This window comes from Balearica regulorum, chromosome 5 (genome assembly GCF_011004875.1).
Source record: "Balearica regulorum gibbericeps isolate bBalReg1 chromosome 5, bBalReg1.pri, whole genome shotgun sequence".
In the NCBI taxonomy this organism is placed as follows: Eukaryota; Metazoa; Chordata; class Aves; order Gruiformes; family Gruidae; genus Balearica; species Balearica regulorum.
The window spans coordinates 49,150,722-49,167,008 of record NC_046188.1 but is presented as its reverse complement, the minus strand read 5'-3'; the positions used below and the strand labels follow the sequence as shown (position 1 = coordinate 49,167,008).

At 40.1% G+C, this 16,287-nt stretch overlaps 1 protein-coding gene across 4 annotated transcripts in view; it reads left to right on the top strand.

Annotated features, from left to right (window-relative positions):
- LDLRAD3 (low density lipoprotein receptor class A domain containing 3) overlaps window positions 1–16,287 on the top strand; it is a 120,072-nt gene that overhangs the window by 39,737 nt on the left and 64,048 nt on the right. For 3 of the 4 annotated variants that reach the window (XM_075754717.1, XM_075754716.1, XM_075754715.1), the window contains exon 3: window positions 15,823–15,948. The exons of the other annotated variant lie outside the window; for it this stretch is intronic. In XM_075754717.1, the coding sequence (XP_075610832.1) occupies window positions 15,823–15,948 (126 nt within the window). The remainder of the gene's footprint in view (window positions 1–15,822; window positions 15,949–16,287) is intronic. 4 annotated transcript variants of the gene reach the window in all.

Below are 16,287 nucleotides of genomic sequence, written 5' to 3'. Positions count from 1 at the left end.
TGTGAGAGGAGCTGCTGGGAGAAAGAATTACAGCATTAGTAAGGAGGCTGGAAAGGTTTTGCGTTGTTAGTTGTTGGCTTATGTCTGAATTGAAGAAGTTGGCTTACTGTCTTAAGGATGGATGATCCTTCTAACGCATGAAACATCCCCTTTTGAATCCTGCTAAACACCTGGCCTTGCTAATAGCTTCAGAGGGACAATCAGTCACTTATGTATGTGGATATATACATACAGTGTGTGTATGTTAAACTTAAGTTTCATTTGCTCTTTTGATGAATTTTGAAAATGGTCCCATTCTAATGGTGTACTGTGTTACTAACCAGTCTTTTACATCAGAGAGTAATCAAAATTTCGATGGGCTTATACAGCCCAAATCTGGTATTAGAGGAATTCCTAACTCAGAGTTAAGGCATTGAAAGGCAGCCCTAGCATCTGGTCTGAGAAGGGCAAAGGAAGAAGAAAAATCACTTGTCTCTTCCCCCCTCCAGCCTGTGTCAATCTGTAAAAATAGGCTCCTAGGTTTAGGCTGGAAAGGACTCGTTTGGTCCAGCTGCCTGCTCAGAGCAGGACTAACTTTGATCAGGGTTGCTCAGGGACTTGTCTGGTCAAGTTTTGCACGTTTCCAAGGATGCAGAGTCCACAGCACCACTGGGTACCTGTTCCAGGGTTTGGATATGCCCGCTGAGAATCTTTTTCCTGGTACTTGATCAATTTCCAGTGATGAGACAGAAATGGAACCAAATTATTTTTGAAGATGTGCAGTGTGATTAACATTTAGATCCTCTGGCCTTAGTGAGTGAGAGAGGGGAATGTAGGAGCCCAGGAATTGTTCTTCTTGACTGTAGAAGCAGCAGCTGAAAAGTAAGAACAGTTGGCATTCAAAACGTGCAAGTGTGTGCGTCACAGCTGGTTGTGTCATTGTACCAGTGTGTGGTGTGTTACTTGTGTCAGGCAACTCCAGGGAGGACAGCCATGCTAGCATTGCAGGGGTTGGAGTGTGTGTGTATAGATAATAAGTATAAATATTTTTTTTAAGCATTTTAGGCTAGGCTTTGTTACCTTCCTCCTATCAGAACAGAGCTCTAGTTAAGAAAACTTACCTTGCAGTAAAATTGGAGTCCTTTGTTTTCTGCTGTGATGTTGCTTTGCATTAGCTGAACTGTTGATAATGAAGACAAAGCCGTAAGAGTTGCATTAGCAGCATGGGATGGCTGAGTTCCCAGTGTGTTACTACTGAGACATGCTTTAAGCTGTTTTTTTCTGTGATTCCTCATAGACTAACTAGTTCACATCAAAAAGCTTTAACCTTGCTTTAAAGTGTTTGTGTGTGAATAGGAGTTTGGTTACAAGATTCATTTGGTACTGTGGACTGGTATTTCTGTGAAGACAAGTGTTGTGGTGTGCCACTGAGGAAGTTTCATGCACATGTGTGTGGTTATGTGCAAAGTCTTTCTCTTTTGGATTGCCTTATAGTTGAATGTGAATGTCCATCAATTCTATTGCTATAGCATCTCATCCTGTCTGTCCCCCTCCAAACAGGAAAACTTACAACTCATGATCTGGTTCTCATTTTCTGTGGCCAGTGAGTGAAAAGTGCTGGTCTGGGCGTGAGGAGGAAATAAGATGCAAAGCAGAATTACCTGCACCTCTTCCATTCATGTCTTATCTTTTCCCTCTCTTCCTTTTGTTCCCTTTCTTCTTCCTGCTTTGCAGGATCATCTCTGTTAACCATGTCACTTTGTGGGCTTTTTCTGTGTGTCCCACACTTGCCAGAATCTATACAATCTGTCATCTTCCTTGCTTCCTCTGTGCCCTGACTATGATCAGTTTAACACTTCCCATGCCAGCTGTCTGTATACTGTTTAGTGCACAGAACATTTCTTGTACTCTTGCCTTCTGTCATGGCGATGTGATGACAGAAAAATTTCATCTAGTTTTATATGGGGAGGAGGCTTGAGAAAAGGCATAAGAGGGAGGGAATAAGCTGAGACAGTGACTTCTCATTGTTGTAAATAAGAACTGCTTTTCCTTGAAGCAAAGTATCTCTTTGGCTTTTCCTCCAAGCCACTAATTGAGCTTGAAAAAGAATTAATTGACCATAGCAGTGTAAACGTTTTGTGAGTATTTCCAGCTCTCTATGGTTTGAGTAATCTGCTATCATCAGTGCATCTCCCAAAATGGAGAACCCTTTTGTAGTCCATTCCCCCTGGCTCTGCTGGTTCTTCTCTGTTGGATTGCTCATCAGCCTGTGTAGTGCAATATCTGTCATGCAGGTTTCTTTTAAATGTTAGCGGGCTTTTAACTACTACCACTATTTAGCTATTTATAATGGAAGCCGAGGCTCTTCTCGACAAATGCAGAATCTTTACCAACAGGACTTTCCTGTGGACCTTATAGGTGTTGATTGTGTAGCTCCTAAATCCTGCTCTGGTTGCATACTAAGCATATATATATACCTGGGGTTAGTGCTTGCACTGGTCATGGTGGGAGCTGCATGCTGTCAGCCACTCTGTTACTAGAGATGGAAGATCCAAAATAGCACAGAATAGAGAACCTGAATGGAAAGAGCCTAGAAATGTGTGCTTGCATGTTTCAAAATATTTTGAGGTAAAGGGATTATCTTTAGTGCTGACCTTTATACCTACCTGCTGACATATTTCTTTGGGGCCAAGACCTGCATCCCACTGTTAGAAGGATTCTCTTCTTGAGATTTAGGAGTACACTAATGTTCTTAGTTAAGCTCATAATTTACTCTGTCATCTTTGTTTCCTTTTTTCATTGCTCTTTGTACATCTTTGTTCTTTCTGTAATAATCTGATACAATGTGAACACTGAAAACAGCTTTTGTCAGCTAATGAGCAACAGCTAATGGAGAGATGGCATGTAGCTGCCTTTGTCAGCTAACGAGCAGCAGATGGTGTAGATTCAGAACATGGCACATCATCTGTGCTAAGTACCTGGCATGACAGCAGCCAGAATTAGAGACATACCATATACCCAGAAGTCTAGATCTTCCTTCATAGCTCTTCTGAGAACTGTTTCTTACATGCCAAGTTTGTGTGTTCAGCTATGAGCAAATAGTGGCATACAGTGACTGTGTTAATCCAAGGGCTAAAGAATGTAGGCTGTAGGCTAGAAAAAAATCCTATGCAAGGATAGCCTTGGGGTGATGTGTGCATGTGCTAGGAACTGCTGTCTCTGACATGTTTCTGTTTCCAGTTGCCACTGTTGCTCATTCAACACAAACATAAAGGTAAAGCAGGTTTTTAAGTTAATGCTAAAGGCTGTGTGGTGGCAGTGTGTAGATGTCTGAGCAGCAGGGCATCATCCTTGTTGTAAGGGTGCTTGTAAGAATGTGCTGCCAAGACACTTCTGCACTGGCTAGCAAGAGCTGGCCTCTGTAGGAACATCTGGAACTGCAGTAGTAAAAAGCTCATTTCATCACCAACAATCCGTCATCATCTGACCTTGCTCTGATTGTCCTTCAGGCAGCCTTTATGAGCAAGTCTTCTCCATGGGGGAGAATGTCTTCATTAAATGAAGTGCTGCATGAAAATGGTCAATTTTAACTAGCATTCCCCAGGCAGGTATTGAAGCCACCTGCCAAGCATGCTTCCGCTAAAGGTCAGCCTTGTCTCTTGCCTGAAACACATGGGCTTGCAGGGGGACTCCTTGCAGTTGGAACTGAAGGGTTTATGATGTCTGCAGTTGTGGGTTGCATGCTGCATGGTGTGGTGCACCAAGCTTTTCTGGAGTCCCACACCAGCAGGCTAACTCTAATAGCCTTGAAGGCTGTGTATTTGGGCAATCTGAGAAACCAATTTAATCCAGGTATCTAGCAGATTGGGTAGGAGCCTTTCTGTTTCTGTATCAGGGAACTGAAGCCCTTGAGATCCATGCTGACACCAGGGTCCTGGTGACGAATACCCTAGGAACTCCTAGATCTGGTAGGCTGCATGCTTTAGTGCAAAGATGAAGGCCTGAGAAAACTTAACTTAAATTTTCTTTTTATGTTGAATTCCTTAAAGTGTTTTGGGGTGCTTTTATTAATGTGTAGTGGGAGTGTTTTCTGATCCATGTCTTTATGGTTGTAACCATGCTTCTATTGTTTTTGCAAGCATTTTTAACTGTCTTTGGCATGTTAGTAGAATAGTATTTGAGGTAGTGCTGTAATTACTTGTTCATCATTGATATGTTGGCATATAAGTCCTTGATTTCATCTTCTCTCATGTGTCTCTTAACTATGTTCTTGGTTTTACCCTGTAGAGTTTGAACTCTGTTTTTATATACAATAAAAATGCTCTATTTTCACATTCCATTTTGTGTCTATCTTTTCTATGTTGGGTATATTTTCAGTTCCATGTAATCTATCTAAATGCACACAGCATTTTCTATAAATGCTTTATAGTCTTAGACTTTATAAATCTTCTGGTGTCATCAGGGGGTGGAGTGAGGGGGTGAGAGATGTGGCACAACTAAGCTTGCATCATTCAAAGTGGTTTTATCTGCACACTTGCTCTTACTGTTCATTGACCCTGCACTGGTAGAGAATTAGACTGAATTAGCAATATATCTTATTTTCAAAATACAGCCCATAACCATTTTTAAGTTTACCCAAGGTTTCCTGTACCTTATTTTTCCATCTCAAATTTAAAAACTGCCTACCAGACAAATGTTTACTGCTCCCTCTGGTGTTCACTTGCAACAGGTTTTACTGCTCTGCATGTTCAGGAATGGAGGGTCTGCGGGTAAGTGTTCGTAACAACTACACGCAGTTGTGGATGCATAATACAAAGAGTCTATTCACAAGAATGCTAAATGAAACCCACACTCTGAAATTATCAGCCTGGATTTCCTAGATTATGTGAAGAATCTTTTCCTGTACTCTAAAACCTTTCAGTTGGGAAACTGAAACTCTCACAGAACAAAGGCAGGTTGGTGAGGTTTTCATCTTCAGACTGGTACTTCAGATGCATTTTGACTGACTTAATTACGTCCAGTTTCTACAAAAGAGGTAGTTTTTGAAGAACTGTGTGTATTAAAAGCTTCACAGCATCAGAGGGGTGGAAATTATTTTAAAAAGCCCACAGAAACCAAAGTCATGGCTGAGGAATTTACTCTGTCATTGGAGAAGCTGTTGAGTGCAAGAACTCCTAGACTGCCCAGTGCAGCTGCAGTATGAAGGAGGATGATTGAGTGGGAACTGCACCATCTTCAAAACCATGTTGTGCCTGGAAGCCTCAGATGAGGACTGTCAGGCTGCCTTGTCCTGCCCTCTTTGATGTGGGGTAGATTTCAGCAGAAGGCCTTTAGATTTGTTGCTGCTCACTGCTTTTTAAAAAAAAAAAAAAAAAAAAATCATGGAGTTTGCCCTTGATCAGGAGCATGCTTAGAATCTGCTTTACAGGGAGATCACAAGCTGGAATTATATTAAGGCACATTATGTACCCATGCTTTTCCCTTTGTAAGTCCTGAAATTAAAATTGAGGCACAGACAAAATTTAATAAATGGTCATTACTATCAACCCAAATCATTCTGGTGACAGTTTGAATTTAGATGCTTGTCCTTGCCTTTCCTTAAGCTTTGCTGTGAGAACAGTCAAATTCCTGACTTCCATACTGCTAAGAATAAGTAACAAGATCTAGAAGCCACTTGTAAAAGAGAGAAAAGGTCTTGTAGAGACAATGAGTTCTGCAATCTCTGTAAGCTATGTAATAACTGCTTATTATGATAGTAGAATTATTACAGCTGAAAATATTTTGCTTGAGTTCAGCCACTCAGAGTCAGTCTAATGAATGGCTTTCATGTACAGGAACAAAGGGCACAAAATAACTCTGGCGGCTCTCTTTTTAAATACTAGGCTTTTGGCTCAACAAGCAGAGCTCAGTATGATGAAGAATGAGATGCAGTGTTTTGTTAATAAGAAATGTCTGCCCAATTCATAAGTAACATCAGTAAGCTTTAGGGATTGTCTAAACCAGCTGAGACCACCTAGAAATACAGCAGCAGGCTAAGACCTTGGGTAGGACTAATCCTACCCATCTGTAAAGGTTACTGACTTTGAATTGTTTAATATATTGTTGGCCCCCAAAAAATGATTCTTAAAGCATCAGTTAAAGCCTGGTGTTAACTAAGGCTAATGCTATAGAAGATGAGGGGCAGGGTAATATTTTCAAGAGATACATTCAGATTCCTGGGATTAAGATCCAGCATCGCATATTTGCAACAATTTTTTGGACTTGCCTCATCATGTGTAAAGGTGAAGTCATCTCATCTGCAGTCTGTTGCACTTTAGCATTGAGAAGTTTCCAGTGCTGTTTTCTAAGTTTGAATTCTCTCGTTAGCTAATAGCTTACAGTAGTGTGAGCTAAATAGCTGTAAAGTGTGTGTTTTATCAAAGCTCACCATCTTTTGGAAAAGATAAATAAGCAAGTAATGAATACTTCCAAGTAAGTGATTTAGCAACCTGTCTTTTTTTTAAAAAAAAAAAAAAAAAAGGAACTCCAGCATCTAAATCACTTTGTCATGTTTGAGGATTTTTATCTTGTGATTCTAACACCATTCAAAAGTATTAGAGCTGAGCTTGTACTCTTTAGTTCATCAAATGCGTATCCACTACTTTGGGAAGTGCGGAGTGGTTGTGACATGGCTCATGGTACTCATCAGAAGCTTAGGTGGCTGTGAACTTTGTCATTATCTGTGCGCAGTTTTGGAGATGGTGGTAAGCCTCTGCTGCAAACGGATGTGTCCAAAGACAGCTGAATGGTTGATACATATAACCAAGCTAGCCATCAAATACTGACTGATTTAATGTGCTCTGTGTTCCCCCATGAGCATGAAGGAGGAGGATACAGGCCCAAGGAACGTAAGGACATAGAGATAAATATAATAGCAATATGTTAAAATAACTAGTATAATTACAGCAACTCGAATGCTTTAAAACTATGCGTTCCTGCTAAAATCTGTGTGAAATGGTGGAAGTGTGGGGCTTGTAGGTTTTTTTGAGAGCATGATCTGGGAATTTAAGTCTCCTTATAAACAGGACTGACAGTCTACCTTTGTGGTGCCCTACCTTACACTACATCTCTGTCTAGTGCATTTAAATGTTTGTGGAGAAAGCACAAGTCTGTAAGGAAACATAAGTAAGCTTTTTTAAATTTTTTTTTTTTTACTAATTATGGGGGGGGGGGGGGGATTAATATATGGAAGGAGAAAATCTAACAGCAGGGCCAGAACTAAGGAAGAGAGAAGCATTCTACCAGAGCTTGCACCCTAGAAGGATCATGGCAATGAAAAGCTGCAGTCAAAGTAGATCTTGTGTATTAAGCATTGTCATGTTCTAGGATTCCAGGCTCCTAGGTGTTGTGCAAACAATCTTATAAAACTGTACAAAAATAATCTTTAGTGGTCCCGTTCTTCTTTATAATCCAGTAATAACTTGTGTAAAAAGGTGTTAATTTCACTAGCCTTTTTCTAAATAACCAGAAGATATAGCAGAAAGCTAAGAATTCCTCTATAAAAGTAGTTGTATGTATTGTAGTAGTTGTACGTATACCCATTGAAAGACCTCTGGACTTCTCTTCACAACTTACAATCACTAAGTGCTTTTAAGTCTCCTTCTGTTTTTCTCACTGCTTCCTGTTATCTCCTGGTTGACCTGGAATATTTCTTGCAGGTAGGTGATAAACATCAGAATTCTTAAGCAAAGCTGAATATTAAACAATGCGTGAAATGAGCATCTGCATTAATTGGGAGGATGCTGTAAGCCAGCTGCTGATCTTTTTGTCACTTACTCAGATGGCTCTCAAACTTGGAATATATTAAACTGGAATTAACTCTTGTTTTCACTCATGATTAAGCAACCAAATACTTAGTAGTTACAAGATTTATAATGAAGTGACCATGGCAAATGTTTCATTTGAAGCTCAATTACTGAAATTTACACATGAGTAAGGGCAAGTGCAATAGCTACTTTACATTTGATAGCTTTTTATGCAGGGAGATAAAGAGGGTTTGTGGTGCTAATTATTTAATCCTCTTGATGGTCTTCTCTAGATGGGGGTCAGTAAATAGCCCGATTTGGAGAGCTTGGAATTGAGACAGGTTTAACAGTTGGATGGAATCAGTGGCACAACTGAAATAAAAAGATCAAGTAGCTAGTAGCCCAGGATGGGGTGAGGGATTGTAGCCCATCAGGCATGCTGATGTCCTCTGAGGAGGGTTGCCCCTGCTACTGAAGTCCCTTGAGGGTGGTGTTCTGTCCTGCCTGTGTGCATCCTGAGTAACCTAACAACTTTGAAGTTGTGCTTGACTTGGATGGTACAACAGCTGATTTAGAATTTGTCCTTTCATATGATATTATTGTTCAGCTTCTTTAATGAGTAGTAACTCCTAAAATACTTCTTTTAGTGAGTGCTGTCTTCTGACGTCTCACCTGCTTTGTGATGGACTGAAACATAGACTTCCAGACCATGAAAGATTACTTTAAGGCCTTACTGTCTGGCAAGAAGTAAAAGCCACTGACCCATCATAGTCCAACTCCGAAGTGCTTTCTCTTTTTCCCCTTTTCAAAGGAAGCAGTTTACTCTTCATGGCAGCAGATTCCATTGGCTTTTTTACTTTACTCTTTTAGTGTAAACTATAGTGTAAATATTGCCCATGTAAGTGGGTGATACGTTACTGTGTTGGAGGCAACCTCTGATGTTTCCTATGGGGCTAATTTCACTACTTTTAAAGGCAGCAATTTTTTTTTTTTTTTAAATAAAGTACTTTTTCAGCTCTCTTTCTCTGAGTTTACATTAGCAATTTATGACTAGCAACTCTTTCACCTGAGTGGTTAAACGGAGCAAAGGTAAGAGTGGCCTAAGGGCTTTTTGTAGGTGCGATAAATGCTCTAAAGATGGCTGTGTTTTGCATCAAAACTCATTAAATTAAGCAGTTGTTTTGTCTTGAATTGGGAAACTTCTGGTGTAGTAGACTGTTCAGTAGATTTCATACTGGGAACAGTAATCACGTGCTAGTTTGTTTTTTTTCTAGATAGGAAAAAGCAAGCAGAGGAAGTGAAATGTGTCCATATCATTCTGCAAGACAGCCATGTTGAAGAGCTCCGTGAGCCAGCAAATGACACACTTGCCTTCTGTGCTGAGGCAGCTGAATGACTGCAGATAGTGGTGACTTTCCCACCTGGAACTGAACTGAAAATACTGTAGGTTCCAAACAGCGATTAACTAGCGCAAAATAACTGTATTAACATTTTTATACATATATATATAGCATTTATATTGGTTCTTGGGGTTAAAGGCATTGTATCCTGGTGCCATCCTGCTTGTGTTCTGTAGTGTTGTAAAATCAATCCTTCTTTTCTTCATAAATTGGAGTTAAAACCTGTTTTTCAAAGAGCAGGGACAAGACAAAAAGATGGCTACCTTTAACTCCTTCACATAGAGTCTTTACTGAAATACTGTGCCTTGCCATGCATGCATCGAGAGAGACTGGATTTACAGTGCTGTCTGATGTGGCTGTGGCATCTCTCAACATAAATTAACAGCAGCAGAAAAGTTTAAGGTGGTTCATTATCAAAGTCAGGAAAATACCTGTGGCTCTGCAATAATGCAGCATCTGCACACAACAGTTTCTGCTGGGAGAGTAGCTCTTGTCACATGCAAGTAATCAAATTTTGATTAGCTGAATAAATCATCATCTGTTGTTGGATTGAAATGTGTGGGTGTGAAGCAGCAGCATAAAGTTATTTTGCCTGATTGCTACCTGGAGGGGTTCTAAGGCAACAATTTGAGTTCAAAGATGCTGATGTTGAAATACTATGCAGTTTACTTCTAACTGCAGGTTGTCACAAAGTGTCTGCTGTGGATCTGCTATGCCCTGTTTCCCTCTCTTCAGATTGCAAAGTAACTGAGAAATGTTTCAAAATAGAAATATTTGTAGAGTTAAAAGGAGGAAGTGCTTGTCCTAGTGGCAGCATCATGTGGGGTGCCTGTTGTGTGCTATCTTTACATCTGTGGGAAGCAATAAACAGTGCCTAGTTCATTGTAACTAGGTGTGAAATGCTGGAGGTGGTGGCTCAACAGTAGGATTCAGTCAGAAAGTTTCTTCCCTAATTTCATTAGCAAGACTGTGTACTGGCTTCTGTAAGAGAAACTCAATGTGTTATAAATGTATAATGTCTTCTCTTTAAGCATTGTGTCATTATAGTGGGGCACAGCTCTAAAATTTTACTGTGATATTTAAACAGTAGGTTAGTATCTACTTACAGTTACATATGACAAATTTTTTTCCAAGAAGTTGGGCAATGCCATCTTGTCCTGCCTATATTCGTCAAATCTGTAGTCCACAACTGCACTTTACTTGTTGATGATTGTAGAAGACATTTGATGTCTTTGCTGCTCTATCTATGGAAAGAAAAATCACTTGTCCATCATAGAAGATCTATTGTAATCTTCTAGTCAGGTTTTAAGTCCTCGTAGCGCAGTCAAGTGTCAGAACTGCTTTTATACAAGGGTGTATCTATATACAGTATAAGGTTTAATGAAGAACATCCCAAATCTCCCCCCCCCACCCGCTGTTCATCTCTGCTGAGAAAAAATCCAATAAAATGGATTACACTTTTTGAAAATAGTGCTGTTTCACACTAGGTACCCTAAAGATAGCAAAAAATTTTTCTGTTACAGCCATGCCTGCAAACTGTCACAGCTTCAGTAAAATGTACAACTGGTCTTGATGGGAAGTTACGATGTTTTTAGAGCCTTAAAAGAAGGGGGTGGGAGGATTGATTTCTGCGTGGCATAAGGAGTGACTTCACACACTCACACGTACAACTGTCAAAATAGTTTTCTTGAACTTAAGCAAACCATCCTGGGGAGGGATGTTTAGCAAGCTTATACTGTGGCCAGCAGTTCTCTGCCACCATCTTCACCACTTGATTCATGTTTGAATTTTAAGAGATAAGACTATTTTAGTGAAGAGCAGTTTCTTCCCATGGCTAATGGAGTCAGAGGGTGCTCCTCCAGTACACAGTGGTTCACTGACATCTCTTTCTAAATACCACGGCAATTCCCTTTTGTGTAATATAAATAAAAATTCATGTAAATGTTTCAGTCCTGTATTCCTTTTGCCTTGACTAGGTAACAAATTAAAAATGGAACTGGAGTGAATTGATCCTTCTCTGGCACAGGTTCCCAAATTTGTGAAATGTCAGTTTATTTGGGGTGGGTTTTGTACTTGCTATATTTCTACAATTGGATCCAGACTGGATCTGCTATTTGAGCAGCCTTTCTTTAGACACAATTTTGTAAGTTACTGTGTGATTTCTTGCTGTATTTCAAGTGTGTCTCTCAGTCCTTACCCCTTCCCCTCCAACGTGTGATGTCACAGTTTCTTAGGGTCTGGAGACCTAGGCTCAGGAGGACTTGCCAGTTCCTTTAAAAACAACCAGCTTCTCCGTGGTGGTTGTAACACCAAGGCTAGATAAGGTCATATGATCCACACATGTCTGTTTCCTTTTTCACTTCTCTTTTGTAATTTCCTGATATCTTGGTAATTTTTGATGACCCTGAGCCCATTTCAGCCGAGTGTAACAGAAAGATATAGTTTGCAAGATAATGCTGTCCTTGAAAGCTTATCAAGGCTGAAGTCACTGAAGGAGCCAAATAGGTAGCTGCTTTTAAATAAACGTAAAGCTTTTCACATACAGATCTGCCTGAAAACTTGAGATCTGTGCAGTAGAAGACACAATGATGAGCAAAGGAGAAGAAAACTTTTTTTTAACAGTGGTGTAATGGGAGTAGGAATTGCAGAGGAGTGCTGTGAATAGTGCAGAATATGACTTGAATCTGCTGTAGGCAGTCATGATCCTGGTATACATATCTGTTACGTGTGAGGATGCCAAAGGCCTGAAGAAAATAGATAGCCCCTTCATGTTAAGGGATCTCCAGAGATCATTGCAGAATGGGATGGTGTATTTCTGCTCAGGAAGAAATGGTAGTGCTTTGCATAGGAACTTTTTGAGCAATGACCAAACACCACTTGCTTGAAAACCTTGGGAAAACTGTGCCAGAGGACAAGAAGGATGTCAAGTTGAAAATAAAGCAGAAATTCCCTAGTCGAGTTCTTCAGAGTCAGGGGATGTGGCTTGGACTAAGCCGTTACTGGTTTCTTAGTTTTCCTGCATTTATGCACAGCACATGAGAAATGCATTTTGTGTCTGGATTTAGAACTCGGAAAACTGAGTTCTGTTTGGGAGTCAGACTTGTGTCTAGTAAACTGCTAGCTGTGTGACTATTGAATCACTGTGGCATTTGAAATGCTTTTTTATCTTTTTGGGGTGTCTCGAGTAAATGTAGGTTTGAATTGGGATTGGTTTGTTTATATATTGTGCCTGTTGCAAATATGGAGAATTGCATTTGTATTTTGTTTGTTGTTTTTACCTTCCCTTGAGTTTAAAAAAAAAAAAAATCAGTAGACTATGTAAAAGGGAAACTCAGAGATAATTTGAAGATGTTTAGTTTCTTGTTTGTTTTTGGTCTGTGGTTACAAGTATGTGCTCTTTTGATAAACAGTTATTTTGAAACAGAATTTTCTTGCTCTCTGGCTGCTGTTTCAAAAGGAGGAGGAGATAAGAAAAAGTCTGGAGAGAAAATGTTGTTCCAGCATATTTTTTTTCCTCCCAGTGTTGTCAAACATTAAATTTTGCTTATGATTTTACTGAGGTAGCTCAAGGTAATGCACCAGACGTGCTTGAGGCCTTCTTTCCTTAGGGGCCAGGAGAGCTGAGGTTGCTACGATGTGTGTCTGTCGTACCTCAAAGGGAGCTCCTGCAGCAGTTGCCACAGCTTGTAGCTCTGGTCAGGAAAGTGCAGGCACATGAATTCTGCTCTTCAGAGGGCCAGAGGCTCAGGTTTTGACAATTCTCAGTCTGAAGTCTGTCTGGAAGAGTAAAGCTGTAAGAGATACTCCATATTAGAAATTTTAGAAGTAAATAATTTTGAAGCGGTAATTTGGCAGGATTTTCAAAGATGGCAAAGGGCATGTCTAAATATGGATTTGCCAGAAAGTTGATAGTCTCTGAATTCAGACCCCGAATGACTGAAGTAAACCTGCTTGAAGAAATGAGATCCAGTAAATGTTAACAGGGGCAAAACCACACTTGCATTCCCCTTTTCTTATTTCTTCTCCCTCTTCTCCCCTTGGAACTGTTCTGGCTCAAAATACATCTCAAAAAAAAAAAAAAAAAGGAAGCTGATTAGAGGCAGTCATTTGGTCTGGGGAATGTAAATGCACTGCACAGTTTTGAAAAGATGTTAGTTTTTAGAAAAACAACAACAAAAACATAATGTGAAGCGTTGGGCAGCTCTTCATATATGTGTGTTATTGCCACACGCTCCCAGCAGCAGCTTGGTTAGCGTGCTGAATATTCGTCAAAGGCTAATACAGACTTCTTGCTTCGGTGACGGTCTGGGAATCTGTTGCTGAGGTGTGTGTTTTGCTGCTTTTGTTTAGAGACTGGGGTATGATACTGCCTCGAACTTTGTGGTTACTGATTTATTGCTGAGATCAGTCTGCCTCAAAACTCTTCACACAGAAGTTGCTCTTTGAAGTTGTGTGAAGAATTGCAGGGGGCTTGAATGTCTTGGCTGAGGGTTTTCAATTGCCGGTGGCGTTAAGTACAGCATCTACTTCAGGGTAATTTATCACCTATTTTTCTACTAAGTAATGGTTCTCATTTCTTTTCGCCCCAAGTAGGCCTTGGTTACTCTTCAGAAAAAGTGTAGTTGAATATGGGAATTCAGTGATACATCCTGTCTTACACTTCATAATCCTAACTGAAAACTACTGGTATAATAAAGACAAACATGTAAGAGAGGAACTGCAGGAATTTGCTTTTGGACGACACCAAATCAAGTGAGAGTTACTGTAGCTGTGGTTTAAAACAGTTTATATGCACTCTGCTGAGTGGTGGAAGAAAGCTTTGCTACAGCTGCGCTTAGCTTTTAACCCTGGAAGATTCCTTCCAAATTAATGCTGAAGCTGTTTGTCCCTATTGGATATACTTTTTTTTGTCTGTACTCCAGTTGTCCCTGACCTTGTCCTGGCCTTATAAAACTGCACAGCTTGGCGTATTCATGTGCCATATGGCTACATAAAAAGATTGTCTGTCGCTCTGATCTCCAGATCTGTCACATCTCAAAACCTGGGAGTTGTAAACACATCTTGTAGATTTGGTGTAGGAGTAGGAAACATTTACTCAAAAGGCCCGCAGGTTATGGAGCTGGCCTCTTTTCTGGTGTTCTCCCATCATTGATCTTTGCATAGTGTTACCGTGTGTTCGCGTGGCACCATACGCACCTTCTTGCAGTTAACAGAATGCTTTTCCTGCAGTGACTGGCTTTCTGAAGAGTTCAGCATCCTGTGATGTGGTCTATTGTGTCATGTGCTAATTTGAAAAAGCCAAAGGGAGAAAAAAATCTAACCACATGTCTCGTTAAATTATTTTTTACTTCAGGAATTACTGTGTTCTAAATTGGTGATGCTACAAGACTTAACTGGTGCTTGCCTTGAGCATTGTGGTGGAAGCATCTGCATCACTCTAGCTGAGGGCAGCGTTCTCTTCTTGCCATGAAGAGCTACTGTGCAGTGAAGTAAAAAATGTGAAGTACTGGAGACCATAATGAGATTCTGTAATCATTTGTTAAACACATTTTGATGTGATTGTTAGTATTTAGTGTTACATGAATAACTGTGGTACTATGAAATAGATGTAGTTTATGTCCTGAAGAGCTGTATAATGGATGATGGAGAGAAAGTACAGCAATAGATGCAATTCATGTAACTCATGTTCCTTCTGCACCCAATTTTATGTAAATTGTGCTGAATAAAGGCAGTGTTAATTGTATCATTTTCTTTTTTGGGTTTTATTTTGCAGCCTGAAAAATACTTTAATGGTGGTCTCTTGTGTTTCTTATTCTCACGAAGACACTAACTCACCTGACATTTCTGTAGTCCTCCTTTCCTTCTCCAGATGTTTTCGTACTCTTTGTACACCTGTCTTTGCCCAAGTTTGCCTCCAGATCCCAAATTCTCTGAACTTGCTACCGTGTTCATTATCTCTGTCTACCTTAGACTCTTCACTGTTTGGCTTCTCTGAGCAAGCAAGAGAAGCTTGGTGGTGTACCAAATCTAGACTTTTGCTGCTATTTAGTGTTTGTGGACTCAGCATGACATACAGCTGTAGGTTGGGTGTGGGGGAGAGCTACTAGTCCAGCTAGATCTTTGCTTCCAGGGGTGGTTGTCTGCCACCGAAGGACCTGCCTAGATATCTGTCTCCGAGACTTATGCCTGGGGCAGTGACATTTACAACAGACTTCCATGCAAAGAGGAGATAGTTGCTTTTGGTTTTTGTGAAGTATAACCCTCTATTTTAATATTTTTTCTTCCAATGCTTCTAAGTTGGTTGAATTCACATGGATATTTAAGGGACAGTTAGGAGTACCTGCCTGCCAAATTTACAAGCTTGTACTCCAAAGCATTGAGCAATTTAAATTTCTTTGGAGAGGTCATTTGACTAGTTTTAAGTTTCAGTCATTCTGGAAATTATACAAATTGGAAAAAAAATCAGCCCAAGCAAGTGAAATCTCACAAAAAAAACTTGAAGCAGTTGAAAGCAGGCCACAGGGAGCTTGGAAGGCACCTAACATTGGCGCCACCAGTGCTGCCTAGAGTACCCGAACCTATACTGCTACAAAAGGATCTCTAACCTTTCTTAATTATTTCTCTCATGTTTACCCTCTTCTGTCTATATCTTCTCCCAGCAAAAGCCAAATCCAAATGTGGTGCGACCTTCTTCCCCTGCGCTAGTGGGATCCACTGCATCATTGGCCGTTTCCGGTGCAATGGCTTCGAGGACTGTCCTGACGGCAGCGATGAGGAGAACTGCAGTAAGTGCAAGCCTGCTTGCAAGTTAGGGTGATTCTTTTTGTTTCAACTAATTAATACTGCTTAGGGAGGAAGTATTTGTTAGCCTTTAGTTTCTGAGTCAAATATTCTCCCTGTCATTTAAGACCTAGATGATCCTTGTGCTTTTCACTTTGTAAATGACAGTCTCTTTTTTTAAGATCTAGCTCAGTCTTGTTTTGTATATAATACCTCTATGATACTTCAAGCCCCTTTGTGACTTTGAAATGAGATTTAAGCTGCATGTTTGCTTTGAACAGATTCTCTGTACTTAAATGTAACTCAAATTGGGCAAATATTAAATATGACTTAAAATTGTTTAA